Here is a 17,309-nt window from a genome sequence, read left to right as displayed (position 1 = left end):
AGGCTGGTCTTGAACTCCCAGGGTCATGTGATCCTCCTACCACAGCCCCGAGTCGCCTGGGATTACAGGCACACGCCACTGTGACTGACTCCTGAAAGACTCCTTACTTAAGGACTGACTCCTGAAAGACTCCTTACTTAAAGACTGCTGACAATCTACAGAGGAAAATGAATAAGGGGCAAATACTCCTTCCATCCTGTTGGAATTCCCAGATACCAAGGAAACAAAACACAGTACAGATCTTTAAAGAAAATGCAAAGCTTCGCTGAAGGCTCCCAGTTCAGAGTGGTTCACAAGGCCAACACATAGACAAGTAAACGAGGCACATTAGCAATGAATTTGTTTTGAAGAAAACACTTAACATGAAGCTTGCTTATGAAATCCTCCATACCTTTGCTGGACCTCTTTGATGTTTTCTTGTTTCCTTCGGAGGTAATTTCAATTTCGTCAGGATTACCACCTTCATCTTCAATTGCCTAAAAAGAAGGGAAAAGTAAAGTTGATCCAAAAAGCCAGCACACACACTGCTTTCAGAGAGACTTCAGGTGACAAGGAAACTGTATTTTTAAGATCAAAAAGCTGCTGCCGCCCTCACCGCCCAGGGCCTGTGGCCCATCCACTCATCTGTTATCTTGCTCTACACTGGAGACCGACTGACGCCACCAGTTCTTAGCTGGGTGGTCCCAGGTGGGTTTACTTAGGTGCTCAGTTTTTGCTTCTTCCTCCGGAACATGCGGCTAATAATAATATAGTACTTACCCTGGAAGGCTGTTGTGAGGATTCTATTAGCCATGAAAAGGAAGCATTCAACAAACAGTAGGCTTATCTGGTTCATCTTCTTCCTAAGCCCAGAAGAACTCAAAAAGGGAAAGGCACACTCTCCAATTTCTTCTGACTTTACTCACAAAATACTCTTTAACCCTCCAGGGACTCCCTCCACACCGTGCCTGTACTCAGTACTGTGTGGATGGAACACTAACGCTCACTGGTTGGGATCCTACCGTGTGTTACACACGAGACCAGTCACGACATGCATGACCTCATCCGATCCCTGTCGTGTACATTCACGACCGACTCCAATACCTCATTCTCAACCACTACGTGATTGTGCCTCATCAGATATTAACAATTTCTTGGCACACCCAGCCTCCCACCCCAGGACTCTGTCATTCACTTCAACAATGCCCATCCTCAGCACAGTGCCTGACATCAACTAAGCCATCAGTACAGAACACGTCAATCATGATGATATCCCTAGAAACTTAGCTTCAGGTTAAGTTTTACTGATAACTCTTCCAGTCTTTACTCTCCTGTCCCATGAGCACAAGTTTTGTTCACATCATTTAATGTACTGTTTTATTTGCAGAGGTTGGGAACCTTCGAAGTTTCCCAGGTGGGTAAGTCTGAATTGAGATAGGGCCTGGGGGTTCCACAACTCATCTTTACCAGCAGCAACAAAAATCTCTCCTCTCAGAAGCCAGAAAAGGGACTGAAGTTCTTTCCTGGGATCAAGGAAAAGTACAATCACCAAGTCCCTCATCCGTTTCCCGGGGACAGGCAATTCTGAAACACCACCAGGAAAAGAGAAGCAATGCCCTAGGCAGGTGTTTCGTTTCCCCCTTTTGCTCTTTTGCCCTTCCTGGAAAAAATAAACCAAGAAAGGGACAACAACAGGATGACAGAAATGGGAAGAAAACGAGATCAGAAAACTCCAGACTGGCTTGGGTGAGTAGCAGACAGGGATATGGGCTGGTGGTATTCGTGTTTTGGGACCGTATCTTGAAGAAAACGAAAAGGAGGAGAAGGAAGGAGGAACAAATCTGTGCTCTCAGAGATGACAGTGAGTGACGGGAAGTCTCAGTCACCAGCTTGACAGGAAGGTTCAGTGCCATCACAGCAGCTTTTCAGGCTTATGGACGGTCCGGGGAGAAAAAAAGGATAAAGCCTCTTAATTTGGCTTAGCTGATGGGAGACCCTGGTGGCGGGGCACCACACCTGACCAGCCGCCAATCTCCACTGTCTGAGTTTTCTCTGGGTAAATATGTAGATCAATGAACTTCCTGCCTTGTCTGAGTAAAGAGAGAATCCATAGTGAAAAGAAACACAAGTTTGAGCTTTTAAAAGGCCCATGTGACTCTGGCCAAGACAACTATCCACTCGAGCTCAGGGTTTCTCATCAGGGAAAAAAAAAAAAAAATCTCTACTTCTCATCAGCAATTAATAATAAAGCCCTGCGATCTCCGTCGTTCCGGAGCCAGGATGGTGGAATGTCGTCACCAGCCCCACCGCCTGCAGGGCCTGGGAGGGTGGGCGGCCAGGCGGAGCGACTACAGGGGAGAGGTCCCACAGTAGCCAGGTGGAAGAAATGCAGAGAAAGAAACCGACAGGAATAAGGAAACCGCAGACGGCTAACCTTTACTTGACTCTGCTTTTCCAAGGGATCCCTTTGAAGCCCCCAAGGTAGGCGTTAGAGCCCCCGATCTGCAAATGAGGACTCGTGGTGGCACAGAGAGGAGAAGGGAATCGTGATGGCAACCACACACCCAAGTGTTTACATGCGCCAGGCAGCACGCCAAGCCTGCTCCACGCAACCTTATTTAATCCCCAAACCAAAGTCCTATTGCTTTTTTTCTTCTTACAGAGAGGAGGGGAAAAAAAAAAAAAGGACTCAGAAGGGGTTCAAGGTCTTCTATGCCCAAGATCAGGCCACGGAGAGCTGGCAGGGTTCCCGAGTCCAGAGAGACTGATGGACCAGGGGAAGCCCAGGCTCTGCCCGCCTCCCGGGCAGTTCTGAGGCTGGTTTTAAAGTCCACCCCGGGTCTCCCCTCATTTCACATTTCGGGTCGCTATCGTCAATCCCACTCTTCCTTCCTGCCCTGTTACTTCACCGGGCGAATACCCGCAGACCGGGAAAACGGGGTTGCGGTCGTTTTCTCAATTTTTCCCTTTGAGTATGTCCTACGGGTGTCTCCTTTGAAAATCTGCCCCGATTCAGGCTGTTCAGTCCCCCGTGGGTCGCAAAATCTCTTCCGTGGGGAAACCAAGCAGCAGGCCCAGGAATCCCACGGCCTAGGTTCAAATCCCGACGCCGCCCGTCCTCGGCCGGGTGACCTTGGCCGAGTCCCTTCCCCTCGCCTAGGAAGTGAGGGTTTCAGGGTCTCCCCTCCAGGTACGGAGGCGGGGACGAGACGAGGGGAGAACCCTCCCCTCGGGGGACGATGTCACCGTCACCGCTTCTCCTACACGCGCGCCGTTTTTCTGGTTCTCCCGGCCCCAGTGCGGCGTTACTATTTGAACCCAGGCCCAGCCGGCCAAGGAACTCTCGCCGGGGCCTGGGAAGAGCCGGGAAACGCGAGAACACCAGGTCCGGGGAGGCCGCGAACGGGGCCGGGGGCGGACGCCAGGGCCCGCGAGCCACCGTCGCGGCCAAGAGGATCCCAGACCCACCCTGTGCCCCCCCTCGGGGCCCCAAATCCACCTTCTTCAGCCGCTCCATCAAAACGCTCTTGTTGCCGCTCGAGTCCACATTCCGTTTCCTCAGCTCCGCCCGCAGATCGATCACTCGCAGGTCGCTGAGGCGCCGCGTTCCGGTCTCTGACGAGGCGGAACTCAGAGCCGCCGCGCCCGCCGCTCCAGAATCTCCTAGGCCTGACAGAGTCTCCGCCATTCCAGGGACCCTGGCTCCGCCGCCCACTTTCCACAGAACCGGGCCGGTTTTATGAGGCTTCTAGCACAAAATGGCGCCGCCTGCGAGGGAACCGCTCCAGTCGCCCCGGCGCGCCTCGCTTCTGCGCAGGCGCACCAAGCGCAGGATCGACCATCCGGGTTGCAACTGCACATGCGCAGTGAGAACAACGCGGGGATGTGCGCAGTCGCGTTGTGTCTCGCCAGCCTCCCGCCGGGAACTGCCGGGACGCATGCGAACTGCAGATTCGGCGCCTGCGCGTGGTGCCGGTGAACGCGCGGGTTGGTCGACGCGCGAGCGTCCTTGCTGCTAAGTACGCTCGTGAGGCGGTGCGCGTGCGCGTGCGCGGCCGCAAAGCGGGGCGGGAGGAAACGAGTGCGTTTTCCTCTTAGGCGGCGCCATTTTGTGTTCAGAGCCGCTCCAGCTGCCGGCGGTGTGCGGCTGAGTCGGTGGCGAAGACGGGAACGCAACGATGGCGGAGACTCTGCCCGGGTCGGGCGACTCGGGCCCTGGCACGGCTGCTCTCGGCCCGGGCGTTGCGGAGACTGGGACGAGGCGACTCAGCGAGCTGCGGGTGATCGATCTGCGGGCGGAGCTGAAGAAGCGGAACCTAGACACGGGCGGCAACAAGAGCGTCCTGATGGAGCGGCTCAAGAAGGTGAGGCGGAGCGGGGCTCGGGGGTGGCGCAGGAGGCTCGGGCACGCCCCCGCCAGCGCCTGTCACCGCGGCTCCCGGACCCGGGGCGCCCCGGGCCCGACCCGCGTCTTGGCTGACGCCGACTCGAGGTGTCGGGGACACAGGGGGCCGGCTGTGTGACCTTGGCCCGTTACCGCCCCTCTCTGTGCCTTCCTTCCTATTGTGCTTCTACCTTTTCTCTTTAAGCGCGCTCAGCGTCCGGTCTTCTCGGCTACCAGGGTGGCCCCGGGACCCCTCCTGGGGCTCCCTTTCGAACCTTGGCTCTGTGACCTTGGGCAGGTGCCTTTCTCTCTGTGCCTCAGTTTCCTCCTCCGGAGAATGGGTGTCTGGCGGACTCCCGAGCTTTTACAGGAAAGGGGGCGGTGCTTGTTCTTGCCCCAGGGCCTTGGCATTTACGAAGCTGTCCACCCGTGTCCCCCAGATCTCGTGGCCGGCCCCTTGTCATTTCGGGTGTGCCTGAGACATCACCTTCCTGAGCGCCCTCCCTAATGCGCCGCCCCACCTCCTTGCCGGCTCATTCTGCGTTTATGTCGCACCTCTCTGAATGCAGGGGCTAAATGCAAAGTATTAAGGGGTTGGGGATTGTCTGTCTCCGCAACTGGAACGAACTCCTTCAGCATAGGGAGGGAGGGAGCTTGTGGGTGCCTAGCCCTGGACCTGGCAGGTGGCAGGCACTGAGGGACCTGTTGAATCTCCCCAGGGTGGCTGCTGTTCCTCCTCACCAGCGGTGGCCAGCTCCCTCTCTGTTCTGATTTGTCCCGTCATATAACTTTAAAGTCGAAGGTTGGGCAGTGTCGAGTTGAGTTGCCGTTTTGGAACTGGTCCTTGACCCCAGTTCTGGAGCTCCTGCTCACAGCCTCCCTCTCCTTTGTCATTTGGACCCAGAGAGACCCAAGCTGTGCGGGATTCCTCCTCCGCCTTTTGGGCTTGCGGCCCAGATAGCTGACCCGGAGTTGCTCTCTACAAGGACGCGTTTGCCTTTGTTTCGTGGGAGGTTGTTACTTGTAAGGAACAGTGTGTGCCCTGCAGCTCTTAATCATGTTGTACAACTCATCTGTCCCTAATAGGCGGTTAAAGAAGAGGGGCAAGATCCTGATGAAATTGGCATCGAGTTAGAAGCCAGCAGCAAGAAGTCAGCCAAGAGATGTGTTAAAGGTATTTACTTGTACATATGGTTCTTGGGGCTTGAGTGTTTAGTGAATTTAGAGAAACGGTGTGTAGTGCTCTTCCCGCCCTCTAGGCTGGGAGAACTTCTGTGGTCCTCGGTGTCTCCCACTAAGAGTTAGCTTTGCTCATCACCACCTAACAAGTAGCTGTGTCAAGGGTACAGGGAGGAGGAAAGAGATATACGGGTGCCAAGTGCAATTAAAATATACGAAAAACGTTTCGGCTTCTGCCATTGGGATTAAAAGTCAACTAGAGAAAGACAAGCTCTTAAAGCTACTTCTACGGGTCTGAGGAACCAAATGTACCTACTTGGCTTCCTTCCTGGTTCAAAAAAGAGGTCTTAACACAAGGAAAAGGACACCAACCCGAGACTGAAAAGAACTCAGCTTTGCTAGGGTCCAGAATAGATTGTTGGGGTATTTGCACTCAGCCTATTTTTTTTTACTATTACGGTTTTTGAATGTGAAGATTTAATTCACAAGACCGTTAAATTTATCAGATTAAGGTGTGCAATTCAGTGCTTCCTAGTGCATACACAGGGCTCTGCGACCACCGCCACCGTATCCTTCTGGATTTTCACCACCCCAAAAGGAAATCCGGTCCTCATTAGAAGTTAGTTGCCTTACTTTTCTCCCTCCAGCCCCTGACAACTACTAATCCATGTTCTGTCCGCATAGATTTGCCTATTGTGGATATTTCATGTAGATGGAATTGTACAACATACGGCCATTTGTATCAGTTTTCACTTAATGTAATGCTTAAAGTTCATCTGTGTTGCAGCATGTATTGATACTTCATTCCTGTTTATGGCTGATAACAGTTATTTTTGGAAGCATTGAATTCCATAAAACTTTGAAGCTTTGAATATCCCAATTGGTATTGTCCTCATTGTTAGGTTTTATGGTGATAAGGATAATATAATTTATCCTTATTATATTATATATTATTATATTATAATAATATAATAATATAATTTAGGTTTTCTGTGCAGGGGGCCTGTTTTCTTGGAAAAGTGCTGAATTCAGGCAGTGGAGGATCGGTGCTTAGACAATAGAAATTGTGCATTTTTAACAATTTCATTGTTTTTTTAACAACTTTTTCTTAATGTGTTTCATAACACATTAACCGTTTAAAACGTGTGCATGTGGTTTGAAAGGTTAAATCTTTTAGTTAGGTTGCATAAGAGCTTGAAGTTAAAGTTTACTTTTGAAACATGGATGTGTTTTTACTGTTCTTGTGACTGTCTGTATTTCAGCTAGAAGGCCTGACTGCCTGTGCAGATTCAGAATGTGAGAGACTGGTCTACAGCAGGAAATACAGTTTATCTCTTTTGTTTAGGTGTTAACTTATGCATGATCTGAATTTTTTTTTTTTTAAATGGTTGGGAAAACTGCTTAACAATAAAGTTTAAAAGTTTTTTTATGTAGGTGCTCATTTTAAACCTGTAAAGTTCAAGACTTACTCAAACTATCCTTGGTTTTTAGTGGGAATTTAACAGGGATTTTTTTTTTTTTTTTTTGCGATGGAGTTTCGCTCTTGTTGCCCAGGCTGGAGTGCAGTGGTGCCGTCTGGATTCACTGCAACCTCCGCCTCCCGGTTCAAGTGATTCTCCTGCCTCAGCCTCCCCAGTAGCTGGGATTACAGGCGCCTGCTGCCACGCCTGGCTAATTTTTTGTATTTTTAGTAGAAACGTGGTTTCACCATGTTGGCCAGGCTGGTCTCAAACTCCTGACCTCAGGTGATCCACCCGCCTGGGCCTCCCAAAGTGCTTGGATTACAGGCATGAGCCACCGCGCCTGGCCTAGCGGGGATCATTTCTAATGATCTTTGCATCATTAGAAAAACTAAACTTTAGCTGAATGCTTTGAAGACCTGCCTGAATGTCTAGATTAAAGCTTAGGTCGATTCAAAACTACTTGGAGTTAGTGTTTTGACAGGAAAGCTTGGATGAAAAAGTTTGTCTGTTGCTTTAAAAATGATACATGTAGCCTCAGCTCTAGTGAGGATTAGAAGGGCTTCTGATACCTTCCCATTCCTTTTTCAGAGAAGTAACCAAGCCCAGAGAGAGCCCAGGTCTTCATGTGGAGCTCAGCCCCTGCAGGCCTCATCTTCCATCCTGAGCTGCTGATGTTCTCTAGAGGTGTCAGGGCACCTGGCTAATGGATAAAGCGCAAGTGCCTTAGGACTTTGTGGTTGCAGTTAGAGCCTGTGATTACATACAGCTGTTAGATCAGGAGACACTCAATTACTTTTCTTTTCGAGCACTATGCAGCAGCGTTCAGTTGAGTCCAAAGTTGGACTCATCCTGGGAACTCACCAGTAACTGCTTTGTTGCAAGAATTGAAGCAGCCAAACTTGTTGAGGGAAAGTGTCCTCGTTATAAATCAGAGTAAGAATCTTCACCAAAATTAGGAGTCCTAGGCAACATTGTAGGTGGGTTTGGAAAAAATAAAACTTAGATGAAAAATTTAAGTTTTAGATGGCATGTGGGATTAAAGTTGGATTTTCTTACATCTGTGTCCCTGACAGCGGCAGCTTTTCGTTGGCCAATGCCAGGTGCTGGGGATTGGGGTGTTGCCTGTCTACGCCACATTAGCTTTTCGGTGATGCTCTATGGTCAGCATTTCTCCTATTTCCGTTCTATGTGGGCACTGCAGGCTACTATTTAGGGCCTAGAAATTGGGTGCAATTACCAAACATTTTTAGACAACGTATTTCAGAAGGATATGCTGTGTTTAGATGTCATGGGAAGTGGGACAGCTGAGTTTCAGAGTGCCAGCTTTGGAGCTCAACCAAATTCTCATGTGTCAAACGCAGATCATAAAACCTGCTAGCGTTGTTAGGCGTCTTAAATGATAGACTGGAAAAAGCTCACGTTGCGAGACATGCAATTAAACTGCATTTCTTGAGTGATTATTGATAACAGTGGTGAGTGAGACTCTTAAGGTGTAGACCCTGCAGGTTTTTTATGTTTAATTTTCTTTTTTGAATAATTTTTGGAAGTAATACTTTTTTTTTTTTGGAAGTAATACTTTTAGATAATTTGGAAAATGTAAAAAGTATGCATGTGAAAATAAAATTCTCTCTAATCTTACCCCTGAGTATTTTAACTCTTGTTGGTGATTATCTTAGCCTTATCTACCTGGATTTTATAAACATATCCTCGCATATACGCTCGCATGGATACAAATAGACACCGGCTTTTAAGAAACGTGTATCTTTTTTTCCGTTTGATTTTTCTTTATGGGTGTGTGTGTGAGAGAGACACGGTCTTACTCTGTTGCCCAGAGTGGAGGGCAGTGGCATGATCATGTCAGCCTCAAGCTCCCAGGCTCAGAGCACTCACCCACCTCACCCTTGCCAGTAGTTGGGAGTACAGGTGCATAACACCATGTCTGACTAATTTTTGTATTTTTGATGGAGATGAGGTCTCACTGTGTTGCCTGAACTTGTCTCTTAATTCCTGGGCTCAAGTGATTCACCTGCATTAGCCTCCCAACATGCTGGGATTACAGGCGTGAACCACCGTGCCCACACTGTGGGCATTTTTTCTGTTTCATTAAGTATTCTTTAAAAGCATGCATTCTTTAAACATTGTGAGACATTGGATGGTGTCCCACAGGGTTTCTCAGTATTGGCACTGTTGACAATTTGGGCCGAATAATTCTCTGTGGTTGGGGAGTATCCTTTGCATTGTAGGGTCCTGACCAGTGTCACTAGCTGCTGATGCTAATGGCATTCTCCCAAGTCGTGACAACCAACAGTGTCTCCAGACATTGCCAGCCATTCCCCCCTGTTGTGAACCACATCTGAATGAAAATGTGCTGTAATTTGTTTCCCTTTTGGGTGTTTAAGAGGTACAATAAGACAGATATCTATGTTTCAGACTCCTTGTCAGATACCCTAAGACTCAAATTCCTCTAATAAAGGGTATGCACATTAGTAAGGTTTTTGGTACATATGGAGCCTCAAGTTTATTCTCAAGGTTTCCACTCTTGATCCCCTCCCGCCTCCTTTTGCAATACCTAGCAGAATTCTATCAAATAGTTATTTTGTGGTCACAAAACCCAGGATGATTCTCGACTTTATGGCAGCCTTTGCCTTTTGCCTTGGGGGGAGAAAAGTTTTTGAGCTGAAAAATGACAAAGACTTACTTGAAATGGGTGGAATATAGGGAGAGCCAGCAAATCACTAACTCAATATGTTATTTTATGTTGCAGTTCGTTGGTTACTAGATGGGTATTGTATTTTTTTTGTTGTCGTTGGTTGAAAATGCCTGGTTTTATCCTTTGTTCATTTTTTTGTGATTTTTTTCCTTAGGTTTGGAGTGTTTTTGAAATATTTGGAAACTTTTAGATATTTTGTGATAAATCGGACTACTCTGATAATCTAACAGGAATCCTAGATTTTCATCTCCCTATTGATGTATTACTTAGAACACCAATTGAGGCCGGGCGCTGTGGCTCATGCCTGTAATCCCAGCACTTTGGGAGACCGAGGCGGGTGGATCACGAGGTCAGGAGTTCAAGACCAGCCTGGCCAATATGGTGAAACCCTATCTCTACTAAAAATAGAAAAATTAACTGGGTGTGGTGGTACACACCTGTAGTCCCAGCTGCTGGGGAGGCTGAGGCAGGAGAATCGCTTGAACCCGGGAGGCGGAGGTTGCAGTGAGCTGAGATCATGCCACTTGCACTCCAGCCTGGGCGACATAGTGAGACTCCATCTCAAAAAAAAAAAAAAAAAGAAAACAAATTGAGACAAAATTATGTGTGACAGGAGAGAGGAGACTTTTAGTTTCTCTTGTAATGTGTTCTAAGATTGAAATCTATTCTGCATAAACTAATTATGAGGCAGAACTTGAGTGTTATCTGATTGAACAATTATTCTGTAATTAGGACTGAAGATGGAGGAGGAAGGCACAGAAGATAACGGCCTGGAAGATGATTCCAGAGACGGGCAGGTAAGTGATGTCAGGGTAGAGACGACAAGCAGCAGCTCCCTGTCCTGGTCCAGGTGGTCATTAACGACTCTTCTTCCTCTTTACAGGAGGACATGGAAGCAAGTCTGGAGAACCTGCAGAATATGGGCATGATGGACATGAGTGTGCTAGACGAAACTGAAGTGGAGAATAGCAGTGCTCCAGATTTTGGGGAGGATGGCGCGGACAGTCTTCTCGATTCCTTTTGTGATAGTAAAGAATACGTGGCTGCACAGCTGAGACAGCTCCCGGCTCAGCTCCCAGAGCATGCTGTAGGTAACTTGGAGACACAGCGGGTTGTGCCCGTAGCCCCGAGGCACCTGACGCGCGCGTGCTGCTCATGTGAGGGAGAACACAGCTAAACCGCCGTGAACACATAGTTCACTGTCTAAACCCTGCTCTTAAACCATGTCCATTTAAACGCTGTGTAGGTCAGGGATTCACTAATAGATAGCTTTTCTGTAGTACTGGGGAGTGTTTTTATAATTGGCTGGCAGACACTTTGAAAGCATGCGGTAAGTCATAAAATAGAAAGCTCTGACATAAAAGATTTTCGTTTTCTGAGATGGGGTCTCACTGTTACCCAGGCCGGTCTTGAACTCTTGGGCTCCAGTGATCCTCCTGACTAGCTGGGCTTATTGGCACAGGCCACAGTGCCCAGTAAGTTTTTTCCCTGTAAAAAATAGTTTTAAGAAACAAAGATGGTTTATTTAGAGACAGGGTCTTGCTCTCTTGTGCAGACTGGAGTGCAGTGTTGTGATCATAACTCACTGCAGCCTCAGCCTCCCAGGTTCAAGCAATCCTGCAGAGCTGAGACTACACTGAACCACCACGCCCAGCTAATTAAAAAAAAATTTTTTTTTAGAGATAGGATCTCATTAGGTTACCCAGGTTGATCTTGAACCCCTGAGCTCAAGCAGTCGTTCCGCCTCAGCCTCCCAGAGTGCTGGCATTACAGGTGTAATGCTGCACCCAGCTCAAAAATGGTTTCTAATCTCATCATGGAGATATTCCTTTTAATGTGTTTTTTTTGGTTTTTGTTTGTTTGTTTTTGAGAGGAGTCTCACTCTGTCACCCAGGCTGGAGTGCAGTGGCAAGATCACGGCTCACTGCAACCTCCACCTCCCAGGTTCAAGCAATTCTCCTGTCTCAGCCTCCTGAGTAGCTGGGACCACAGGCACACACCACCAGGCCCAGCTAATTTTTTTGTATTTTTAGTAGAGATGGGGTTTCACCTTATTGGCTGTGATGGTCTCCATCTCCTGACCTTGTGATCTGCCTGCCTTGGCCTCTGAAAGTGCTGGGATTACAGGCTTGAGCCACTGCGCCCAGCCACTGGGCTAATTTTTTATATCTTTTGGTAGAGACAGGGTTTCATAATGTTGGCCGGGCTGGTCTCAAACTCCTGACCTCAAGTGATCCGCCTGCATTGTCCTCCCAAAGTGCTGGGATTATAGGTGTGAGTCACCACGCCCAGCCTGTTAATGTTTTAAGCAAGGTTAAGCAGTTACATTAAAAGATGTAAAGTACCGGCTGGGCGCGGTGGCTCAAGCCTTTAATCCCAGCACTTTAGGAGGCCGAGACGGGCGGATCACTAGGTCAGGAGATCGAGACCATCCTGGCTAACACGGTGAAACCCCGTCTCTACTAAAAAATACAAAAAACTAGCCGGGCGAGGTGGCGGGCGCCTATAGTCCCAGCTACTCGGGAGGCTGAGGCAGGAGAATGGCGTAAACCGGGGAGGCGGAGCTTGCAGTGAGCTGAGATCTGGCCACTGCACTCCAGCCTGGGCGACTGAGCGAGACTCCGTCTCAAAAAAAAAAAAAAGATGTAAAGTACAGTGAAGACAAGTACCAACCCTGCTCCCCAAAGGGACTGACTGTGAGCATCCTTGTATGTAAAGGAGGACCTTTGCTTAGGGCTTTCCCAGCTTTTCACTTTTAGTGTTTTGGCATAGAGCTCTCTGGTGGGGCTATTCAAATACCACAAGCCATCACTGTCTTCGAGCTGATCTTCATTTTAATCCGACGTCACGTGCCCAGTAGGTGGTTTTATTTCCTTAAGGCATTGCAGCTTTCAGCTTGTTGGAAATGCCTCGTAGGACTGAACCTTAAACCTTATGGTCGAAAGTCATTGCCTCCAAATTTACCCTCCTTTGACCTAGGGCAGCACTGAGGAACTGATTAGCTGCCTTTCTCAGCCTGGTGCTGCTGTGTGTTTATTATTTTCAGAGTGTGTACTTCTCAGTTAATGGAGGCATCCAGGTCATGGGTTCAAATCTAGAAAAGGAAAAAAGAAAATATTTGGGAGCGATCTTTTTGTAGTTCACTTAAAAAGAGCTTGAAGTTTAGTAAAACTTGGTGATAACAAGTTTTTCTTTTGTTTGGCATGTAGTAAAGACAGAAAATGACCAAGTTAAATGTTTGTTTTTAATAAAGTAGGCTAGGAGGGCTGGGTGTGGTGGCTCACGCCTGTAATCCCAGCACTCCGGTAGGCTCAGGCGGGCGAATCACCTGAGGTCAGGAGTTTAAGATCAGCTTGGACATGGTGAAACCCTGTCTCTACTAAAAAATACAAAAAATTAGCCAGCGTGGTGGCGCATGCCTGTAATCCCAGCTACTTGGGAGGCTGAGGCAGGAGAATCACTTGAACCTGAGAGGCAGAGGTTGCAGTGAGCCGATCACGCCATTGCTCCAGCCTGGGCAACAAGAGCGAAACTCCGTCTCAAATGAATGAATGAATAAAGTAGGCTAGGAGAAAGTGCCCGGTGATTGTTACCTTAAGAGTATTGCTACCAGGTGAAATTGGAGGAGCACAGTTTATCATTTTTGAGTTCTGCTTTAGAAATCCTGTGGTTGGAGGGGTATGTGTTAATCACCAGTACTTAGAAACTGCCTGGGAAATTGATTCGTTCATTCACCCAGTACAGACAGGGCAGCATGCCCCCCTGCAGGCCACTGCCAGAGATGCTGGTGGAGCAGAGGCGTGGCGTGTGTGTTCTGGCGGAGAGGCAAGTGCGGAACTGAGTGACCCAACGGTAGACTTTTAGATGGCAAAAGGTGCTGTGAGGGAAACAGACACACAGGTTGCCTAAGCGAGGTGTCGGCCTTGGTTTTCACAGCTCCAGCTTCCACAAAGTCATCTTCCATTTTGTTTTTCAGGTGGATGGGGAAGGATTCAAGAACACTTCGGAAACTTCATCGTTGAACTTCAAAGTAACTGCGGTAAGTTACCATCTGGTTCTGCATCCCTGGCAATGTTAAACAAGTGGTTGATGTTCCACAGTGAAAGAGCAGTGTGTATGTGTAAGGAAATGATACTGTGCTAGATACTGGGGTTAAGAGGTTAGCAGAACAGAAATAGTTTCAGGGCTGGCCATCTAGCAGGGGCAGTGGGATCAAACCAAGTATGTAACCAGAAGGGAGAAAGAAGTGTGATGAGAGAGCAGTTGTGGTGATTGGACTTTAGAAGTGCCTGGAACTCTTCCCAGAGGAAGTTATGTCTGAATTGAGGTCTGACTGCGGATAGGTTGAAGAGGGAAAGAAGAATTTGGAGCAGAAACTGTGGGTGGTGGCTCTGATGCAGAAGAGAGAGGGGAGCATACAGGGTTGGGGAGAAGCCAGAGGTGTTGCAGAGCAGCTGGGCCCGCCTCGCTGAGTCTGGGCTACCAGAAGGATTGGACCTATTGTCCTAAGTGAGCCCGATGTCGGAAAAGGTTTTCAGCAGAGTAGAGAGATCATTTTGTTATAACAGGTTTCAGTTACAAATAAGTTTATGTTGGGAAAAGTATTTTTTTCCTAAATCCACTGTGACCTCTCCTCTGACAAAGGGGGTCTTTGCCAGCTGCAGCAGCCACTAGGTCAGCTTGGTCGTGGGGTGAGTGGCATGTCTGTGCGGGGCCCAGACTCGGGAGAATCAGACAGACTGTTATCACTAGGGACCTGCTGTTACCAGAGGAACTGGCAAAAGGAACTGGTTTTCATCAAGTTACTGTAGGATGGAATACATTTTTTGGACAGGAGAAAGTTTTGTGGAAACAGGCATATATTCACAGATGATTGAAAGCTGTATTTGTTGGTGAAATATATCTTCCCCGTGTTTAAAGTGACTTGTGGATTTGCTTTTTCTTTTTTAAATAGGACATTGAAGAATCTCTTTTGGAGCCAGGTACTGATAAGAGAAACACGACAGTTATGGTTTGAAAGTTTTCACGCTATTATTTTACAGCTGTCTATGTTTTAAGTTGTGTTATGATCTTGTAAATTGCTCTAATGGTGGACAATCCAGATCATACAAGGATCAGAGATTGGAAACCCATTCGTATCACCAGATCTGTGGAAGAGCCATTCTGGCTTCTTGAGGTCAAATACATTTGGTGCAATGTAGTGATTATTTTCATCTCTAACCACGTAGAGTGGCATTTAATTCCCCCCTGTCCCTATGATTCCTCCATGTGTTTCTACACATGAAACAGATCTTGTGATATTTTGCTGCAGTCGTTTTGATTAACGCAGTTAAGGCAGGAAAAAGCTGTTGTCAGGGCACTTACCACCTGAGAAGTGACTGGATTCCAGAAGAGGAAACAGAGTTTCTTCGTGAAAATTTTCAACATATTATTCCCCTTCCGGACTGCGTTTATCTCCCACCGTCAGAAGAGATTCTGATTTTCATATTGGATTGTTCTGTTAAAAGAAATTCAAAGAAATTTGGAAATTGAGCTGTCGTTGAATGGTGATTACATTCGGTTCAGCACCTTGGACGTTGGAAAATCAGTCAGAAGACCCAGACTTGAACAAAAACTCGAAGAAGACTGTTGAGAAGCAGCCACGTGGTTGTAGGTTTTTAAATCTGTGGGGGCCTTTTTTCTTCCGTGTAGCGTAGAGGCTTACCTAGAGGCGGTCGCAGCGCAGGTAGTGTAACCAGTATAACTTTGTGTACCCGCGGGTTTTCCAATCTCTGTGTAGCTAGCAGTTCTCTTCGTGTTAGTGTGGCAGCCGTGCCAGTTCCGCATTTGTGATTGCTTTATTTCCCTGGTAATTAAACCTTGTGCCATTCTATTCCTGTTAAATCCGTAGAAAATGAGAAAATACTCGACATTTTGGGGGAAACTTGTAAATCTGAGCCAGTAAAAGAAGAAAGTTCCGAGCTGGAGCAGCCATTTGCACAGGACACAAGTAGCGTGGGGCCAGACAGAAAGCTTGCGGAGGAAGAGGACCTATTTGACAGCGCCCATCCGGAAGAGGGTGACTTAGATTTGGCCAGCGAGTCAACAGCACACGCTCAGTCGAGCAAGGCAGACAGCCTGTTAGCGGTAGTGAAAAGGGAGCCCGCGGAGCAGCCAGGCGATGGCGAGAGGACGGACTGTGAGCCTGTAGGGCTAGAGCCGGCAGTTGAGCAGAGTAGTGCGGCCTCCGAGCTCGCGGAGGCCTCTAGCGAGGAGCTCGCGGAAGCGCCCACGGAAGCCCCAAGCCCAGAAGCCAGAGATAGCAAAGAAGACGGGAGGAAGTTTGATTTTGAAGCTTGTAATGAAGTCCCTCCGGCTCCTAAAGAGTCCTCAACCAGTGAGGGCGCTGATCAGAAAATGAGGTTTGTTTTTTCTCGGTTTTAGACCAGACGCTATCTCCTTTTCATTGGTCATGTAATGACACACATAAGCTGTTTTTTTCTGCAATTGGCCAGCCAGACTGACGAAATTGTAGTTTTGCTTCTAAAGAATGTTTTGTTTCTCTTTGTGTGTTTTTAATGGGTGATTCAATTCCTTTTCTTTTTCTCAACCTATCATGGTTGTGTTCTTAAATTGTTAATTGTTATCTTCAGCTAAATCGAATTGACTTTTACAAATCTGACATTGTATTTTTGGGGTCAGATTTTCCAATATAAGCTTGCAGAGGTGTCTGTTAAAATTTTATTTCAGACTAATTTTCTGGTAGGTATTCAGTTTTAGCACATAATCATATTTTTAGTTTTGTTCTCTTTCGTTTTTTTCCTGTATGAGTAACATTAACTTTTGTCTCTAGCTCTTTTAAGGAAGAAAAAGATATAAAGCCAATCATTAAAGATGAAAAAGGTATGATTCAACTTATGTGGTAGGGAGCCATGTTTGGATCCCTTGTTTTGGGAGGAGGGGTGTGCAGATATCCACACTTTGGATCCAGTAATTTGTTTTATTATGGGTTACTGGAATCAACCACCTAATGGTTTCTTGAGAGATTAGTTTTAGAAGTTCGCAAGCATCTGCATTTTATATTTCTGTTGTGGTTGTCATTTATGGGATAGTGAAAAGCACATTACAAGAAAGGAGTAATTCTGCTCATTGAAGACTGTTTCAAGGATTTTAGAGACTGCTGTCTTGGATGAGATCTGATCATCAAAAGACATTTCAGTGCATAACTGACATGGGCATGATTATTCCTTGAGTACGGAAACTCAGTTTTTGCTGTCCAGATTTTCAGCCTTCTGTGTGTTGGCATGTGTGTGTGCATTGACTTCTTGAGTCAACAGTTGGGATTGGGCATAGTTAGGGCTTTTAAAGAGGGCTGTGATCTTAAGAATGGTTGTGCTGCTTGTTAGGCCTTGGGTTGATGCCTAAGAATCTCCCTCTCATGCCAGGTCGAGTCGGCAGCAGTTCTGGTCGGAACCTGTGGGTCAGCGGGCTGTCCTCAACAACACGAGCCACGGATCTCAAGAACCTTTTCAGCAAGTATGGGAAGGTATGCCTTCCCTTGCCTCATACCATCCACAGTGATTATCAGAGTTAAAAAGGAAACTCTGCCGCGTGC

At 47.5% G+C, this 17,309-nt stretch overlaps 2 protein-coding genes across 2 annotated transcripts in view; one reads left to right on the top strand and one right to left on the bottom strand.

The window, feature by feature from the left end:
* The window catches only part of SAFB (scaffold attachment factor B), a 53,579-nt gene extending 49,741 nt beyond the window's left edge, over nt 1-3,838 (bottom strand). Inside the window, exons 1-2 of the mRNA XM_011943620.1 lie at nt 3,479-3,838; nt 392-476 (exon numbers count right to left, since the gene is read on the bottom strand). Coding sequence (XP_011799010.1) covers nt 392-476; nt 3,479-3,667 — 274 coding nt within the window. The 5' untranslated portion in view covers nt 3,668-3,838. The remainder of the gene's footprint in view (nt 1-391; nt 477-3,478) is intronic.
* A 26-nt stretch (nt 3,839-3,864) lies between these two features.
* SAFB2 (scaffold attachment factor B2) overlaps nt 3,865-17,309 on the top strand; it is a 36,604-nt gene continuing 23,159 nt past the window's right edge. The window contains exons 1-9 of the mRNA XM_011943484.1: nt 3,865-4,343; nt 5,450-5,537; nt 10,448-10,512; nt 10,599-10,802; nt 13,692-13,754; nt 14,670-14,697; nt 15,606-16,116; nt 16,548-16,597; nt 17,140-17,240. Of these exons, the coding sequence (XP_011798874.1) occupies nt 4,158-4,343; nt 5,450-5,537; nt 10,448-10,512; nt 10,599-10,802; nt 13,692-13,754; nt 14,670-14,697; nt 15,606-16,116; nt 16,548-16,597; nt 17,140-17,240 (1,296 nt within the window). The 5' untranslated portion in view covers nt 3,865-4,157. The remainder of the gene's footprint in view (nt 4,344-5,449; nt 5,538-10,447; nt 10,513-10,598; nt 10,803-13,691; nt 13,755-14,669; nt 14,698-15,605; nt 16,117-16,547; nt 16,598-17,139; nt 17,241-17,309) is intronic.

Source organism: Colobus angolensis, unplaced genomic scaffold, assembly GCF_000951035.1.
Source record: "Colobus angolensis palliatus isolate OR3802 unplaced genomic scaffold, Cang.pa_1.0 Scaffold22, whole genome shotgun sequence".
Lineage (NCBI taxonomy): Eukaryota > Metazoa > Chordata > Mammalia > Primates > Cercopithecidae > Colobus > Colobus angolensis.
Note: the sequence above shows the minus strand (reverse complement) of the source record. Positions and strands in the feature narration are given on the sequence as shown.